The sequence below is a fragment of the Plectrocnemia conspersa genome, unplaced genomic scaffold (assembly GCF_051122295.1).
Source record: "Plectrocnemia conspersa isolate PC_06_02 unplaced genomic scaffold, ASM5112229v1 ptg000008l, whole genome shotgun sequence".
NCBI lineage: Eukaryota > Metazoa > Arthropoda > Insecta > Trichoptera > Polycentropodidae > Plectrocnemia > Plectrocnemia conspersa.
In genome coordinates this window covers 11,062,425-11,082,762 of record NW_028277172.1, presented here as the reverse complement: position 1 = coordinate 11,082,762, position 20,338 = coordinate 11,062,425, and the positions used below count along the sequence as shown (strand labels likewise).

Genomic DNA, 20,338 nt, shown 5'->3' with positions numbered 1-20,338 from the left:
TGATGGAACAGTATGAATAAAATTATTGTATATTTATAAAATTATTTATTGTATAATACAGAATAAAATATATATGAAAATGTAACTATAATATAATATAACAAAAAAAAAACAGTAATATAAAACATATCATATATATTCAGTCTTACGTATATAAGTTAACAATATTGTACTTAATTATGAATATTATTTGTTACATACTATGGTTTGTTACCGTATTAATAATAACTATAATTGAATATTGAATTGCACTTCCGGCCATAATTATTAAAAATGTACAAAAATATATTTATATTGATACATATTTTATACATTTATATACAAACAAACATAAAATAAAAATTATTATCTAAGTTTAAAACCAATTATTTATTATAATTTACAGTATATGTTAATAGATGGCAGTATTGAAAATTATTCTGAAATCTATAATATTTACAAATCTTCACATGAAGATGATTTATTTCTATAAGGATTCGTTTTCAGTTTAGCTCTGCATCTACCGTCATCACCCGTAGACACTTCACCATGAAATCCAGAATCTTCAGTATGATCCAAATCGCCTATGCGATTTTTATTCGGTAACGATACCCTTCTGTAACTACCAAAAAATACAGAATTCGTCTCTATACTTTCTCCGCCAGACTCGCTATGACCATCTCCCATAGAATCTAAATCATCCGTGTCACTAACTATTTCCTTGGTGTTATCTTTATCCCTAACCTGGAGTATAAACTTTCCTCGATGCCTAGATTCGTTCGAATCTGAGCTTAGATATCCGGAATCTTCCGTTTTATGCACCCTGATTTGTTCCAATCTTCTCTGCCTGTGTTTTGAAGACCTTCTATTTGTGCGTTTCAAGCTTATGACTTGCTCATTCCTTCCAGGCTTGACTCTGTCATCTGTTTGATTGGTTTTCTTGTGCTTTGGATCAGGGGTAAAATTTTCATAACTAGGATCTAAGGAACTGTATTGCTTTTCAGCATCATCACCAACCAAACCCATGCTTCCAAACGTAGTATATTTTATTTGCTCGTTGCCGCTAGAGAAGCGCAGATCTTTATTAGGATACGGATCAGAACGAGTACTTCTAAATTTAATGAAAGATCCTATTCTATATATTTCAGGCTCAGCCTTCTCTACACATTCTGGACTTTTTGATATCAAATGAGGTTTAAATTCTTCTTGCAACGAAGATAACACATCTGGCTGCTGAGTAACGCTATTGTTTATTACAGAATTTCTTCTATTTTTAGCTTCAAAAATTTCTAAGAGTGTGCCTACTTTTAACTTTATACTATCCTTGGTTTCCTCTGATTTACAATTCACTTCATTGCTTCTATCAAACAATTTATCGATATTTTTATGTGGGGGAGTTTTAGGTAAAATGTTTAATTTACCAGGTTTTCTGTCTAATGTATCAGGATCAAAATCTTCATAATCTGGATCTTTCTGTTTTCTTGGCATATCTTTCACTTCTATTATCAACTGTCCAGGTCTAGCTACTGGTTCTACGTACTGCACGTTGAGTTTACTTGATTCTGAATTATTTGAAGAATGATTCGAATCGCTTATATATACCTCGCTCACTAAATCAGATCTAATAGAAATAAAACTGTTGTTTCTCTTGAAATGTGTTTCTTCTTCAGAAAATTTGTGGAACGTATCATCCCACGCCAAACTAGCGGCACTCATCTCTTGAAAACTACGAGATAATCTCGAGTTCATTTCTTGAATCTTCTTCATCGGTTCTAATTCTTCCATAGCTATAATAGAAGACCTTCTTTTAGCCGTATCGTTATCTTCTGTTCTAATCCCAAAATAATCAATATCGGAAAGCGATGCTCTTCTCTTAGCCGTACTTCTTTCTAAGCTATCGATTTCATAATGAACCAAATCTTTTTGTTTTCGACCAATGATATTTGATAAATTTTCAGAAGACATAATTTTTGGTTTGATTTGCTTAGCATATCTTGGTGGAGTTGGTATTACTAATTTAGGAGTTACGGCTATGACTGACTTTGGAATGAAGGGTGTCACTACCTCAGTTATAGGAGAAGATGCTCTGGGTAAAATAGGTTCAATTTTCCTAAACCTAGTTAATTCATCTATCACCGCGTTCATCTTTTCTTTGAGTTCTTTAGGAATAAGAACTTCTTCTTTAACCTTTGCACTTTTACTCGCATCCTCTTCGGGTGGTGGTGGAGGTGGAATTGGCATTCGAATAACATTTATTGAAATCTTGTCTTGAGATTTAATAGAATCTGGATTGATAGATGCAGGTGTGCCTTCTACTCTAGATATAGATCTACAATAATGGTTTAAAGTATCGACATTAGAAGATAAAGCAACAACTGGAACTTCTTCCAACCATTTTTTAACAATATCTTGTTTGAACTCATTGGTGATGCAATCTTTACAGAACTCTTTTTCAGAAAATGTCTTAAGATACTTCTTTTTAAATTTCATCTCTGTACAACCAGGACATCCGCTACAATGCTTTTTGCGTCGACCTTCATGCTTCAAACTATAAGATGAATGGTTTTTGCTCAAAGACTCGTAAGGAAAATCGACTGATTCTGATGAATTTGATGGATATTCTTCTTCTTGTATTGCTGATAATACTGGTACAAAACGCTTCGATAACATCTTATTCTTTGCAATTGCTATGACTTCTCGAATTTTTGTTAAGAATTCAATAGCTGCTGGAGGAGGTGACTGAAATAATATATATATATTAATAAAATAAATTTTGAGAAATATGTTTTAAAATCACTTTACATACCTTTAAATATTCGATTTCAAAAAATGAGGGATTAAAATACAACTTCTTTCTTTGGCTTCCAACAGGAAGAATATTAAAATGACTCTCTTCTGATTCATAATCATAATAAGAAGTTTGACAACATGATTCCGCTGTTTCTACTATTGAAATATGTAATTCTGGAATTTTTTCAGAATTTCCAATATTTTGCATATAAGATAAATTATGATTATCTCTTATATTCTTCTCTTGGTGTATCGTAGCATTTGTTATTAAAGAACAGACCTGTAAATTAAATCAAGTATTAATGAATTCATCATGCATATTAAAATTAATATAATAAAAACAACGAACAGATTCTCCAAGATTTGGACGTTCGTTAGTCATGGCAGAATCTTCAGTCTTTTCTGAAGAATTTTTGTCTGATGAATTAGAAGAATCGCTCGCATCTGATCTGTCATTAAAGCTATCGAAAGGCGATTCTTGCGATTCTTTCAAGAATGTTTCAATGCTCAATAAAGGATTCGTTTTAGTGTTAGTCTAAAATTAAATTGTTACAAATGTATTATAAACGGAAAACAGAAAGCTTATGTATTTTACCATTGATTCTTCTTCAAAATGCGGTATCTCTGTGTCTCCTGCTTCAGATCTTTTATTTCTATTCCGGATGTGTATGAATAGTAAAATTCCATATAAAATAATTACAGCAAATGTAGATAAAACAATAATGGCTCCAGCAGCTTTTCCCATTTGGCCATTGTCTTCGTCATCAGTAAAATTTACGTTATCGGCTAAGAGTCCACCATGAGAAAAGTACACTTCTGTAACGTCTACAAGTAAATATACATCTTTATATTATTACTTATGTTACGATAAAAAATCAAAATCTGCCTATTGTTTTTCAACTTTATTGTAAAAACAATCTTATGATTAATTGAAAAAATATTGATTGTGGTATTTGAGCGTAACCTTTAATTTATGTATAATTTTTACAAAGATATCGTACCGTGGGTATCCGGAGGTGATCCAGAAACTCTGAATGCTATACAAGGAGAAAATATTCTTTTCCCGGAACGACATGACAATTTTGTCAAAATAACTCTTCCTGTAGCTTTGGAGCGGGTATTTTCTGTTCCACGCCACTGAAATTTTAATATTATTTAACATTAAGATATGAAGCGACTTTGGATCAGGTAATTTATATTATTAGAATATATACTTGAAGATATGTCTTTCCTTCGTCTCTGAAGAGATTTAAAGGTACATCACTGTCTACGTCGTTCTTGAAGTTGTTCCAACCTGTCTTTGTGAGGTATTGTGCGTTTGATACTGCACAAATGGCATTGCTGGAATCTAAAATATTATAAATATGAATTAGTTAATCATAAACGAGGAAAAGAATCAGCATAATAAAATATGTAAGGAATATTTCCTTATGGTTTTATTTTATCATTACATACAAGAGAAGATAAACTGTCAGAATCTGATTAAACCACAGCTTGATATTTATATTATTATTTACGTTAACCTTTTAAGTACAACCTTATACAAAAATGTATATTTTGTGTTACAAATATTTATAAAATATAGTATATAAAAATGTTAAACAAGGAGAGGTAAAAAAAATATTTTTACAATATGTTTAACATATTATTATAATTATTTTAAAATACTATTCTGAAAAATAATAAAAAGTAGAAATAAAAGTAAAAGATTAAATTGAAGCAAATACCATTGCCACCCCAATGTGCCACAACAGGGTAACAATATACTGTAAGACTAGAAACTTAAAAAACAACAAATAATTTATATAAATAGTATCAGAATATACACGAATTTAAGTAAAACTAAAAAACACTATATTATTGCTTATAAAATATTAATAAAATACAATTAAAAATCTGCAATTATTATTATTTTTTTCATGAAAATCTCAAATACTAAAAAACCATCTTTACTAAGCTTGGTATATATTTAATCGAAATAACAACCATTATAAATTACGTGGTTTCTGATTTTATTTTGCAGAGTTTAATACATATTCTTTTGAAAAACGTATCTTAGAAAATTACAGTTTTAAATATATTTTTTAAAAACGTGTTTGTATTTATTACTTTAAAATACTTTTTTTTAAGTTACTCATTTTCTACCTACATACAAATTAAAAATTGATTTCTGGTATTTAAATAATTATTATACACATTTAAAACAAGTTTTCTTATCTTTGTGGTACCAGTCATATTGTATAGTATAGTGTTATAACTTATTTAAATTAAAACAATTTTAACTCATACATCTTGTAATTTTAATTAATAATCTAATCCTAAATACAACTCAAAAATAGTTTTTCAAATCCTAATTGACTATGCCGGGTTAAAACAATATTGTTGTATTTTATAAAATCAGACGGTATGTTAGTATAGTGAATTAACATTCCAAATTAACATCATAAAAATAAATAAAACCTATTAAATAATAATAAATCACGTGATCTTTGATTTAATTTTGCTGAGCTTGCTACATATTTTTTTAAAAGCATTTTCTGTAAAGCTCAATAATATTATTTTTTTAAAAAACGTGTATCAATTATTTAAAATTTTCTATACACTTTACACACAAATTAAAAAAATATTGCTTATATTGCTTCTTAGCTTCACATACACTAAAATATATTAGAAACAGTCTAAGTCAGTGTATAATAAATTATACACACATAAATCAAGTTTTCTTATATTTGTGGCAACAATCGTATTGTACAGTTAGTGTTATAGATTATTTAAATTATTACAATTTTCACTCATACAATCTATAATTTTAATTAGCAATCTAATCCTAAATTCAATTCAAAAATATTTATTAAATCCCATTTATTAATATAAACATGTTTTTTTTTTAATATTTCGAATACTAAATTGCAAATGCCTTTTAAAAAGACTAAATGATTTATTATTATTTATTTCTAACATACTTTTATATAGTACTACGTAAAGCTATATCGCTATTACGACATACTGTCTGAATATATAAAATACAACAATATTGTTTTAACGCTTCATTAATAAAATCAGATCAGAACACATTTTTACATCAAGATTTATTATCTTTGAGGCAACAATAGTATTCTACAGTAAAGTGTTCTATATTATTTAAAGTAAATATATTTAACTTAACACATCTTTTAAATTATAATCTAATTCTGAATACAACTCAAATATAATCATTAAATCTCAATCAATCATGACGCGTGAGAATAATATTGTTGTATTTTATAAAATCAGACAGTATGCTATATTTGACAAAAATAAAAATACTGTATCTATCCTTTGCGGATTTTATACTTTTCTGCTATATATTTTTACCAAGATCTTTCAAGTGATAAATAAAATATTAATTATTTGTCTTATAAATATTTAACTGTAACAAAGTATACTAGTAAAAATTAAATTAAAACCCTTTGCGCTCGTAAGTCGACTATGTGTCGACATCGTATTTCAAGCGTTGTACTCGAACGTCGACAATATGTCGACAAAACTTTGAATGCATTTATTGGCTTTGTGTTCAAGCAAATTTTGAAAATTTAAATTTATTAATAGTAAAAAGACTTCTGTTAAACACATTTCAGTAATATTGAATTTTTAACTTATGAAAATAACTCAATAATCTTAAATTTACAAGTGTAAGTTTATTGTAAAATTTTTCATCGGAACATGGTCAAAGCGCGCGCTGTTAGGACGGCATCGCGCTAGACTTGACAGATTTAGGTTGTCAATTAATGCTTTAAAACTGATTTTTTCCTTATAAGGGCATCTATATTTTTATGATATGGGATGAAACGGGATCATATGCTCTAATTGTGCATAATTATTACTTTATATTGTGTGTCTGTTATGAAATAAAAATAAAATTTTTAAGACGGAAAAAAGAGCGAGATGCCGTTATGCTAGCAGAGCTCGCTTACTCGCTCGCACTAGTAAAATGAGCGATTGACAACTATCGACCTGGGTACTCAACTCAAACGATAATATTAGTCTCGACACATTTAATATATTTTCGAGCTAGTAAATAGCTAAATTATGTAAAACAGAATTAGTAATCTGTGTTTTAATTATTTATAAATACATATATTGATTTTCTTTTAAAAATTATCCATATAATTACGAATGACGATATAATATTGAATTTTTAAGGACGTGACGATGAATTCGATATTAACCGTGATATTATTACTGTGACAGTAATAGTATGCGTTTATGCTAAGACTATTTTTACCAATTTTAAATCTGGTACAAGTATTTAAAGTTTCAAGTTTTAGGATAATCTTTTAATGTAATAATTTTTTATGATCAATTTATTTATATTTTTAAGAACTGTTTTAATAAATTCAAAACTTAAAAATTCAAAAATAAAGCCACGAGGCCAAGCTACGCTGGTTCGTTCTAGGTGTAAGAACGCCTGCCAATCCAAAACAGATCCCCACAAAAAAACAATGTAATATTTATCATTTCTGCCTCAAATGGGCAAATACATACGAAAAACTTGTAGAATATTTATCTTAATATAAAATTTGATCATTTTCACAAAATATAATAAAACTTTACCGGCCCTATCTAATTTTTTTATGTACAAAAAAATTAGGTGAGGCCTGGCCCCGATTGCATTTAGATTATCACCACAGCTGATATTTTTGGGCGCCATTTCGAAATTTGTTAATATGTGGGGACACCTATTCATGCCATATTTTTAAAAATATTATGGATCAAATAATTGATTTATAGCCTTAAATTATACTAAAAAGCCATTTTATTAGGCTCAAATGCTTACGGCACCTTTAAATGTCCAATGAGTACTGGCGATTTTCTTGATGACACCTATAGAAGTCATCCGCGGTGAAAGGGTTAAAAGTCTTGTAAAACATGTTTTTTTCAGTAAGTTTTAGGATTGTATTGTACTTATATAAATTTATTACTTATTATTTACACTCTAAAGGTGGATGACTCAAATATGCGTCATTGAAAAACTATTGTTAAAAGTCGTTTATGCACAACATAATCAACACTTACACGTTTAATCGAATAAGATTTAAAACACGGTTTGTAAATTAGTGATATCTATTATATATTGTTAACTATAATTACAGCTTACAATCAATAGATGTCGCTTAGCAGTTAGGGCTTAATTTTAATAATAGCGCATTCTTAATATTAAAATGTTTAGTTTGCTGCGGGGACCTGAACCGATAGTCTCTAGGATATCAGTTCAACGGCTTAAGGACTACCGGTTATACAAGACAATCTAAATATAAAGTTGTAAAATCGCCATGACGCGCTTTAAATGTCTCTCTGTAAAACATATGACTGAAGAATATAGACAAGGTTATTTTTCTCGTGTAACACCATAGACCAGGGGTCGGCAAACCTTTTTTGTGAAGGACCAGATTGTAAATATTTTAAGTTCAGCGGGCCAGGAAGCAAAATTAAAATGAGCTTTATCATTTCTCTCAAATATTCAAATGTTGTGTAAATATTAAATATAAGCACTGTTTTTGTTTTTAGTTTTAAGTTTAATCTGTTAAGAAATCTCATGATATCTGCAGCAAAGGCTAATTCTCAAATCTATTTAATTTCAGATAATAATAGCTGAGGGCGTGGTTTTTCGTTGAAAAAAATTTTAATCGCTCCTATGATTTAAAAAATCTTAGTCAACCTATACCATGACTGGGCCATTGGACTACTGTATGGTAGAGAAAGTCGAAATATACGGCTTATATTATGATAAAAAAATAGTCACAGAACTGATGACGGTTAAGTTCACGATAGTTAATAAAGTTTACGGTTATTACAATTGTTTTAATAATACACAATAAATTTAAATGTTTTCTATAGTACCTGTTGGTGAATAGTGCATTTTTACAAAAATCATATTTTTTCTAAAAAAGCTTATACTTGTTCTGCTTTTAAATTTACCACCATCAGATGTTACACATTTTATTCGAAATTCACTTTAAAATGTACTTTGTTAACGTTTTTCAACTTTCTTATTAATATTTTTATTTGTAGTAGTTCCATGCAAACTATTCATCAAAACTATTTTTTTTGTCACTTTAACATAGCATTGACTGCTTGAATAAATAATTTAGTGCAAACCAGTAACTTATTTAGTAACTTACTGTTTGCAGAAGCCTTTAAAAATGGATAAATACTGCTACTATTTATACATAACCCTTTACTTATACAAAATATTAACTATTTGGCAAAGGCTACATGTAATATTTTGACTTAGAGAGCCATGCAAAAGCAATGGTGTTAATCGAAAATAATTTAAAACCACTGAATTGAGTTAAAAAAACTGCTATTTAGTTGTCTGTTGATGTTACACACAATGTGCTTATCTTTTAGCAACTGTTCTCGCCGAAAAACTGGTAAACGAACAAATCTATTGCAAAAGGCGTTACGTGGGCACTGAAGATGCTGTCAAATTTAAAGTTCATAACGTCACGGTGAAATACAAAGCAATAGGAGCACCTTATAAGGTGATACATAGCTAGCTCCTTAACTCGATTGTTAGATTGTTAGATTTTTTTATATGTCAAATCTATCAATTACTTGCAGGCCGGATTAAAATAAGCAGAGGGCTGGATTTGGCCGTAATTTTCTGACCTCTGGCATAGACAGTGAATATATTAAAAAATATCTAATTTAATTTGGCCTTCTTTTTCGTATCTTAAATATTCCTATCCTAAGTGCACGTAAACGCAGGACAAATACCCCCTGGACATATATCTCCATCAAAACTCCCCTGGACATTAACCCCTCGTACAAATAATCCCCTGTGCAAATAACCCCCTGACAAATAGCCCCCTGAAAATTAACCCCCCGTGTAAATAACCCCCCTGACGATTAATAGAGATAAGTATTTTATATAAGTTGTTATTATCTATAATAAATGGTCATTATTTTAATAAAATAATGTTTAATACGAATAATCAATATCAATACTAATTTATTTCATTCAGCAAAATACAGAATTTTTAAAATATCAATAAAACCAACACACTTACGAAGAAAGTATACGTATTGTATATTTTGTACCGGTGACCGGTGCGATCAAAATTGTTATAAAGAGTATTAAAAAAAATAAAAAATATTATTAGGCTAGATACATATGTATGTATAATACAGCTAAACTTTGGTAATGGCATCAGTATATGTTTTATTAAGTATAATAGAGCGTCACGAGACGTGTTAAGTAATATCTGTATTATCTTTATACGTGGCGGGGATTAATTGTCAGGGGGGCTATTTGCATGATGGGTTAATTGTCAGGGGGTTATTTGCACGGTGGAAAATGTCCAGGGGGGTTATTGTCCAAGGGGTATATTTCCAGGTGGTTAGTGTCCTAGAACCATATTTCTTAATCTACATTTTCCTTTATATATGGACCTTCGCTTTACTTTATTCGGAATCTCATTATCGGCAACTTAGCGTCAAAAGTGTTAAATTTTCTTTTAAAAATCATTGGTTAAATCGTCAAAATGTATCCTTTTGCTTAAAACATATGTGCTGATGTGCATATTGTTTGTGTTTTATTTATTGTAAGGTGCATAACAATTTTTCGTATTAAATATGTTTTAAAACGTTATTATGTTATTATATGTTTTATTTAACTAACAGTATATTTTTTTTTTTATAATACGTTTATTGTAATTTGATTTTCTAAAAAGTGTAAAACTTGTTAATGGGAATGTATTAACTATTTACCAAGAAAAAACAACAATTAAAAAAAACTAAAAACTAAGGTTTTACTAAGAAAAAAAAACAACAAGTAAAAAACTTGTACTCTTTGTAATTTTAATCTTGATTAAATTATATTGTAACCATTATTTTTTTGTATGAACGCAAATTTTTGATCGATGTTATGAGCGCTAAACGCTATAGAACGAGCGCGATGCGCAAGATAATAAGCGCATTGCGCAAGATAATAAACGATAGGTGCAAAAAAAATACAATCAGTCCAATATTTTAATTATTCAGAATTCATATGACATCTAGCTATTTACAAATTTCTTAATGGTTATAAACCCCTGCCGCTACAACACTCAGCTGTTTTTTAAATAATTAATTTATTTGTTTTACCGCGCATTTGATTGCGATGGACGAAAAATCATCTAAAAACATCATTACATTTACCTTCCTATACTATGTATACCTAATACTATGTCATTTTTTTTTTTGTGAATAGTAAGTACAATTCTTCGTGAACACATTTTAATAAATTATTCTTTTCTAAGTTTCATGGTTATCGTTTTACAAGTTATTTAAAAAAGTACAATATAAAAAGTTATTTTCCGATTAAAGTATTAAAATTATAATGTATTTTAAATATTTAATTAATTTTTTTTTAACTAAAATACTGACAAACTATCCACCTTTCGCTGTATTAATTTTAATTTGTAAAAAGATTAGTCAAAACATGTTTTATTTCATTTTTACTTCCAAAAATTGAACTTATAAAAAATCTTGAAATTAAATACGAGCTGGCACTACCCCAACCAAAAAAAAAATACGAGTTCAAAGGGTTATATATAACTGCTATTTTTCAGAGTAAATCAGATGTTTCTAACTAACATCGCTTTGTTTATTACTTAATAATTAACTATAAAATGATATATTTAGTAGAAGTTCTGTTGTTTTAATATAACGCGTTAATTTATAAAATCGTTTTCTACATTTTGTTAATATAATAGCGGTGTCAAATATTTACTTATACCTTCTTTACAGATATAAATGGGCTATATATGAAAGTACTTTTGCACAATTAAAAAAAAGTAACAGAAGTACTTTTGCACAGTTCTGTATAAATTAAATAAATTTAATTGTTATTAAAAACATATTTAACTTTCGACTTACTTCATGTAGGAGTAATATTTATGCTTCTTATATTAATATAGCTTTCAATCATCACATGCCGGTTTTTATTTATAACTTAAAGAATTGCATCCATTGCTTCCATGTTCAGTATTTTATGATTTGTTAAATCAACCCATATATTTTTATAGGTACTTTAAAATCAGAATTACTCTTTAAAAATCAATGAAATAAATCACTGAAACATTAAACGCCCTAGGCTGTTATAATTCACACCTGACCCTTTTCTCGCCTTATAAATTCGAATAGTAATTGAATCTTAACGCCATTTTTACGGTCGTCTTCGCCAATGCCGATACACTGTTAAGGCATAATTGTCGATCAAAACTGGCATCGACCAAAAGCGCTACAATTACACCGCAAACGATTCTCGGAAATTACAGAAGAGAAAGAACACTTTGATGAATGGCCATAAAGAGGCGAAAGAATAATTTTAAATTTGCGACGATGGAAAAATTGGCTTGGAACATTTTCAAAACGAACCATAATAAAATATTGTACATACATAATTACATTACACACATGTTTTGGAATAACGGTACCAGAGGCGGCTTCTTTATGTAGATTTTGCGATTGCCCCAAAATAATGTACTTGACTGTACGATAAGAAGATTCAGTGCACATTTTAAATATTGCATATAAATTTGCATGTATTTATCAGTATGTATAACATTGCAAAGCATCTTATTTAAAACGTAAAGAGTAATTTACATAATACAAAAGTCAAATAATAGATTAATTATTTTACTATATTTTTTTCAAGTTTATATGTACATATATTAAAATAAAATAAATTCCAACTATATCATTTTGTACATTTATTCACATAAAATTATCTTTATAAAGACAACTAAAGAAATACTACTAAGATATTATGATAAAAATACTTAATTAGTATTAATTTATATTTGGATTTATTTGATGAAAAATAATGTCCATTGTTTCAATAGGAACTGATTTCATATTTAATGGTTAATTAATCAAATAATTATTTTTGCTATAAAATATAAATTATATGTATTAATAAACATGTTATAAACCTATATTTAAATTCAGAATCTAAATAAAAAATAATATTACGTAATTAAAATTATAGTGTTTTATTAATATTTACCTTCAAAAAAAATTTCCTTGGAAGGATGAACAATTTGTCCATTCAAAGGCATAAACACAAAAGGCACTTTACTGACTGTTTCACCACTGCCAAAGTCAGCCAAAGGACATTCTGAAAAAAAACATATAACAAGTTTAATATAATAATATTTTTATAAATCATAATACAACCCAGAATACAATATTTTAATAAGCTCGTCTCGTACGTCACACTAAATTGTAAATACTGATCTAAAAAGCGTATTTCAGTATTAACTATGAGAAATATGTACATAAAAATTAATTAGATTTTAACGCGTCAAAAAATACAATAACTCATACGAACAAGAAAAATGCTTCATTGTATTTTTTTCAATTACGTAACAACAAAACGATCGGCGTTATAATTTTAATAATCGTTTGAGAAACAAGTTTTTTTTAGGTACATCGCATAAAGATTTATGCTCGACGTTATGCTGATGATCAGTTTACTTATTTTAATAATTTTTAACCAAATGTTTTGTGAAAAATAGTCTGGTTGAATTTTAAAGCGGCGTCTTTTAAGGATCTTAAAAAAATAAACCGGAAACGAACAATATCATTATGGTAAGTATTGGTTTCGGCATAATTGATGTCTCTTACAGCTTTCGTTGAAAACGTCTCAATTTGCGGTTTATATACATTGCATATAAAATAAAGTGATTTGTTAGATAATTACTTAAAATATCATCATAAAACATAAATGGCGTAATAAAATTTGTATTTAATTGAAAAGCCCTGCACATTTGTTAATTGGTCGATTCGTTCGCTAAAAGTTGATAGGCGTATTCATATTTAAATGCGACAAGAAAAATGTTTGTTTGCCTTATGAACAGCTCTCGGACGTATCTTTTTCTCACATGTGCGTCTTTTTATCTGATTCGTGCTGTGATCGCGTATAATTGCCATTATTATAACAAAAAATTCACATGACCCTCAAATTGCGCGGTTACACTTCCCATGCTTCGTTACATTTATGAAGAGGTATAGATATAGACCGGAGCGTTTAATTGCCTATACATTTGAGATCTGTATTGAATGGATTTGACCAAAGTATGACGGGATATATTTTTTTATACAGCCCCTCTTCTTCGTTTCATTTCGAAAGTAAATTACCTTGATTATGGCTTATAGATAATTTAAACCCTTAATCACGCACGTGTGAATTGGTGCGAAGATCGATTCGATTTATTTTTAATAATAACATAATCAGCTTTACGGATGAATGAGGATGTGCCTCAAAAAAATAAAACTTTCATCGTAATTAAGGCTTTGAAGGGCTCGTCTCTCGTTTTTTGTATCAAACCTGATCTGAACACCTGCGAAGTTTGATCGATCGATTTTCCCGGAAATTTATGAACTGCTCAAGTAGGCTGCCAAATTGCGGCGTGAAACGGAAAGTATAGATGCCTGATGAGTAATCATAAGGCGGAATATCTACGTATTTTTTATAATTGTTAATCAATTATTTTATTGAACTACTAGTGAAATATTTTTAAAATCGATACATTTGAAACCTAAAATAAAAATTGTCTATCTTCATAATTGCCAATTAAACGCTTTACTTTTACTCGTTAAAATGCGTTTTTATGACTACTTGTATTTTTTATAGAATAGGTATCAATCATTAAGCCTAATAAGAGCTAATCAATATATACTTAAGGCCATCGATATGTGCTACTCATCATATTTGTTTAAACCTAGACAAATTAAAGTCAAAAAATATTAATCATTGACTTTTAACCATTTTAAAGATACGGCTTATCATTTTATTTTTTTCAAAAATGTATTTTAAACACTTATAGACCTTCAATTTATGAATCAGACTACCAATCTGAAAATATCGGTATTATTTGATTACAATAACTTAGATACTTAATACAATAGACAGGTCTCTAGGTTTAACGGTTAAACTTTAAATAAAATCAAAAAAATATTTGGGAGAAAAAACATTTTAATTTTAAATTTGTGCCACAGACTAATAATTCTTGCCGAAAACGTGGCACAAGGTTTGTGTCACCGGACAGTAACTATTATCAGAAACATGGCACACATACTGTGCCACCGGCCGTGCACAATTGTAATAATAAATAAAATAATAAAAATATATTCAAAAGAGAGTGATTATGATTGCCTCTTTACGAGCAGGTAGCACCATATTATGCGCGCGATTTTTCCTTAATGCAATAAGTTAATAGAACTAGTTTTCTATTAGCCAGTGTCTAATACCTAATAAATCTGAGTTAATCTATTTACCATATTTATTTTATATTTATATTGTGAGACCATAATTATTGATAATTATGTAATTATAATTCTGATCAAACATCACAGATTCGGTTTTCCTAGATTTTCCTAATCTCACTGATATGAATTGTGATTAGTAATTTCGCTAGGTCGTTCAAAGTGAATAGCAGAAACGATTTTGTAACAAATATCAAACAAAGAGATTGTTTTAAAAACCACGTAGAACCTTATAGAATTTTATAAAGTAATGAACAATATCGGAAATAAACACCACTAAAATAAGTTTTAGTGCTAATTTAATAGATTTAACATTAAACAATTATTTTTTTTAACGTGTAAAAATAATCTGTTGTAGAAAAGTTTTAATATTAGAAAAGAAATCAAACAAAATAAGAGTTCAAATTTTAAAAATAATAAATAAACAACAATAACGTTTTTTAAATAAAATTTGGAGGTATGATAATTTTTTTATTTAATGTTTATTTTAAAATAACAGTTAATTTTAAACTTACTTTTAACTATATGGATATTTAAAGTCTACAACCATTTTCCTATTTACAATATTGTAAGATGAAAAAATATTATTGGTTCAAATTGAACTTAAAATAAATATTATACTACACTATAACTAGTATAACAATTCAAAAATTAGATCAATGAACTCTGTTGTACATCAAAATGTACTAATTTAAAGTATTGCTAATTAAATAATTAGCTCAGGTAAAACTAGTTTAGTTAAGAGCTGTGCAAAAATCATTGCTATAAGAGCGACAATTTACTGCAATTTTGAAAGCTACTTTCATTTAATAACACTCTTTACAGTTTTTCCTTTCATTTTAAAATTATATATTGCTAATTGTATTATTGTTCATGTTTAACACAAAGCTTTAAAACCAATGTAAATATAATTTACGCTTGAATTATCAAGTAGTAAAACATTTTATTTTATTTTTTATATAAGAACGTTCCTTATCTTTTTTAAATACAAGCAATTTGTCAACCAAATTACAGGTGCAACGGCAATATTTTTATCTCGCACTGCAGTGTTTAATTTGCGTTTTACTGCAATAATTCACGTTCTGCAATCGCATTTATCATTTTGGACGTGTTTAATGCCATTTTTATCATTTCAAAGACGCAACACCACGATCAATTACTCCTCGTGTAACGCGAAAATCTACAATGAAAATATTTCACCGATTGTATCAATCGCAGTAACGATCGTGAGACCACGAAACAGTAATTGACAATATTTGCACATACGTACATAAAAAAATTACTTTCTATGGTCGTTAAATAAAAAAATAGCACTTTCGAACGTGATCAATTCTTTTGTAAATTTGTGTAAGAAAAAGTCGTACGATGAACTTTGGCGTAGAATATGTGACATCATAATTTTGCGTGTGTATTGTTGGAAAAATGTGTGTTTTTGTTATAAGTTATTATATTATAACACAACACTGACCTGCGATATCGTCGACACAATGAAGAAGATCTTCCCTGAAGAGCGGTACTTCGGGCCTGCAGCGGCAGCCACAAGGTGTTCCGGAACCAGGTGGACGAGAGCTCAGAGCAGTTCCTCCGGATATTTCATTGCAGCGAGTCACTCCGCATTCACCGCCTGAAAAAAAATATTTTTATAATATTAGATACATAAGCTAGCCTAGGCAGAAGTACGTAAAAGTCTACCTCATATAAGTTATATTGATAAATGTGTGTAGAAAAATCGACAGATAGTAATGGGATGTATAAGTAATTAAAAAGGACACAAAATGTGTTCATTATCTAGAGTTTCAAAATATACCGACAGGAAAATATGTTATACTCTTTTAATTAATATGACTGTAAAGACACCTTTAGCTAAAGGGATAAATAAACCAGCACGATATAGAGATATAAAACTTATGAACTTAAGCGTTTTTCAGTTTTTCTGTGTCTGAGAAATCGGAATTAGTGATTATTATATAATTATCATTTTGATCGATAATCACAGGTCTATCTAGATTTAACTTATAATGTATCTAAGTTCTATAATAATGAGCTACTTTAGTTCATAGAAAATATCTTGTATTCAACAAAAAAAATCTCATATGTATCTATAAACCAAAATATCTTTATTTGTAATACTTAAGTTTCTGCTATAGTATTTAATATATAGTAGATTTACTACTTTATTACTATAATAATAATAATATGAAAAAATAAAATTAATTATTTCCTAATTATTCATTAGTTTCCGTTTATCTTGTATTTTTTTTAATTATTATCAATTTACTGTTGTCAACCGGTGTTTCTAGCTCAATTAAGGACATTACCTACTAAATAATAATTTTTGTGACGATTTAAACTTGCAAAAAAATTATGCCCGTTAATATTTGCGAAAAATTCACTTTCAAATTTTTTTTGTTAAATTTTAAAAAATTGAAAAAAATTTGCAAAAATTTTAATTTTTACTTATAAAATTTTATTATATAATTATAATAAAATTAAAATTTTATTTTTTGCCAAAAATCCTAAAAAAAATAATTAATATTTTTTTTTAATTTCAAAATTTAAATTTTTACCGTTAAATTTTTCAAAAATAGTACTTTTTTGACGGTATTTATTTTTCATAAAATTTATTTTATACAGTTGTATGCTTGGTTTTCACATGTTTTAATAGTAAGTAGAAGTAATCCAGTTAAAAATATGCTGTATAGTTTTTGCTAATGCAATTATTGATCACAATATTATTATGTGAGATTTCAAAAAGCTGGTGAATCTATTTTTCCCTTATTTATCTCATATTATATTTTTTATTACTGTAACTTTTATTTTATCTTGTTTCAATTTTCTATTTAAAATTTAAAAATGAATAAAATGCAGTAATTTGTACTTAACTTAAAATTATGATGCTCTGTAACCTATTAAACATTTGTTAAATTGTAACTATAGTTCTATTAAACATTTATTAAAAATGTTCCTTAACTCCACATTTACTTAGATGACTTTCCAAATACTTTTGATTATTTAGGATTAAAATAAAGATAAAGATTTTACCAAGATTTGAGATTTTACCAAGGACGTTTTTTGCAATATATTTAAAATTACTAATATTATATTTTGTGTAATTCTAAATTAAAAGGTTTATTTTAGAATTACACAAAATAATAAAAATTTATAAAATTTATTTATTTATTTTATTAATTTTATAAATTTTTATTATTTTTTTCTTAATTATTTTTTAATTTTCTCCTACTATATTTTTAGTTGTGAAAAATCACTTATGGCTCTTTTTTTGCCTTCTTATACATTAGAATAATGCAATTTTGTTGACTAAATACATATTTCTTGGGAAATTCGACCCTAAGATGTGATATTACGCTTCTCTGGCAATATATTGACCAACATTTATTGCAATATAAATATATTGCAATAAATGTTGGTCAATATACTGCAATAAAAATTTAATAAAAGTTAATAAAATAAAAAATGAATAAATCCTATTCCTGCGTGAGATAAATACGAAAATAGATTTAAAATAATCTTGTCCCTCATTTTTGGACCTGAAAAAATAGAAATAAAATAAAAAATAAGGCAAAAATATTTATAAAATCAGATCTGACCACTATTTCTAAAACTTTTATCCAATATAAATATATTTACATTTATATATGCTTAGATACAACACATGGCATTGCTTTATAACAATTTTAGTGTTCACGTTGTTATATATTTACTGTTAAGTAAAAAAAAGAAAAAAAAAATTCGTAAGCTTTACAATTTAAGATGATTAAAAACTATGTAGTTGGAATGTTCCTTATATTTAAATAAATGTTTATTTACTGTTAATAAATTATTTTTTACGCGAAATATTTTTACAGTTTATTCTAAATGTGATAATAAAAATGTTCATTATTCGTTATTAAGTTTTAGAGTAGTGTAAATTATTTTTATGGCTTTATTTTTAGCTTAAAAAAAATATTTTTACTAATTATCTTCCACGCTAGATAAGTAGTATATATGCTAAAATAAATATATTTAACTGTTTTATTATTTTTTTAAATAAAATTGCGTTCTTTAAACATTAATTAAAAATACTAATCAGGTGAGAGTTCTATTATTGGAAACATTTTCAAGTGACATCGAAACTTTATAGTTTATTTTTGTTTTAAAAAAATATTAAGATAAGCAAGCTTAGTCTATTTTTTTGCATTGCAATTATTAACTGGAAAATATATTTATTGCTGTATTTAATCTGTTAACAGTAGTTACTTATCAAACTTTACCTGATATGAAAAAATCATCTCCTCCTTCCAACCTCGTTATATTCAGCACGACCTCTCTTGATATCGGTGAATTATGCACCAGATTCACAATGAAGCATATCACCAACAATAAAATAATCCCTCTCGATACTATTGTCATTGTGATGACACAGATCGACCATTGATGTGCCACTCTTTGCCTCTAGCATATTCCGTTGTCAGTGTTTTCCTTCGGAGCATTTTTTCTGCGTCATTTACGATCTGAAACATCAAATAAAACATTATCAACTTATGCCATTCGCACAATCATCTTCAAACATAAAAAACGAGCATTACCAGCGCTTTATTAACAACCGAAATAAGTATAACGCTATAACACTGACCCTGATACCGAATAATTTAATATTAAAAAATGGCTACCGGTAACAGGATGTTTTTTATATAAATATTAATACAAGCAAGAGTCAGATAATTTGCATGTAAGCATCTTCACAGCTGTTTTTTTTATTCAATATATTAATTCACACTTTATGTTTATGGGTGGTTCTTGATGATGAAAAGCAAGATTAGGGTTTTTGGTGTTGTATAAGATTATTTTTTATGTTGTTAAAATATAATTAGGTTCTTCTTCGTACAAGTCGTCGTTAAAATCGAATTTACTCTTCGTCATAAGGGCGCCGTTTCAAAATCACGATTTGCGAAAGGATGAGTTGAGTATTGCCTTCGGGAAATCGACTTTAAATATATAGCCTGCGAAATCTCACCACAATATCTTACTAACATATAAGAGCTAAGTATGGGCAGCGGTTTTCGAGATCATTATAAAATAAACGCGTTTTAAATGGGTGTGGAACATGGTAATTTACAAGTGTCTGTTCTGACTTCATTATATTACAAAATAAACTATTAAATACGTAGAATTTATTAACAATTGTAAAATTATGTTTCCTTAGGGATTCAAAAATATTGTTTCGTTTACAATTTCAACAATAATCAGCAACAAAAATACAAATACATAATTCATA

The 20,338-nt window shown here is 27.9% G+C and overlaps 1 protein-coding gene across 2 annotated transcripts in view; it reads right to left on the bottom strand.

The window, feature by feature from the left end:
* Nucleotides 1-350: 350 nt before the first annotated feature.
* LOC148232977 (uncharacterized) overlaps nt 351-20,338 on the bottom strand; it is a 59,752-nt gene continuing 39,764 nt past the window's right edge. The window contains exons 2-10 of one of the 2 annotated variants that reach the window (XM_088189634.1): nt 19,335-19,574; nt 16,532-16,687; nt 12,803-12,913; nt 3,984-4,117; nt 3,771-3,906; nt 3,365-3,594; nt 3,119-3,304; nt 2,786-3,049; nt 351-2,718 (exon numbers count right to left, since the gene is read on the bottom strand). In XM_088189634.1, the coding sequence (XP_088045760.1) occupies nt 436-2,718; nt 2,786-3,049; nt 3,119-3,304; nt 3,365-3,594; nt 3,771-3,906; nt 3,984-4,117; nt 12,803-12,913; nt 16,532-16,687; nt 19,335-19,473 (3,639 nt within the window). In that variant the 5' untranslated portion in view covers nt 19,474-19,574 and the 3' untranslated portion in view covers nt 351-435. The remainder of the gene's footprint in view (nt 2,719-2,785; nt 3,050-3,118; nt 3,305-3,364; nt 3,595-3,770; nt 3,907-3,983; nt 4,118-12,802; nt 12,914-16,531; nt 16,688-19,334; nt 19,575-20,338) is intronic. The other variant, XM_088189635.1, reaches the window with a different exon arrangement.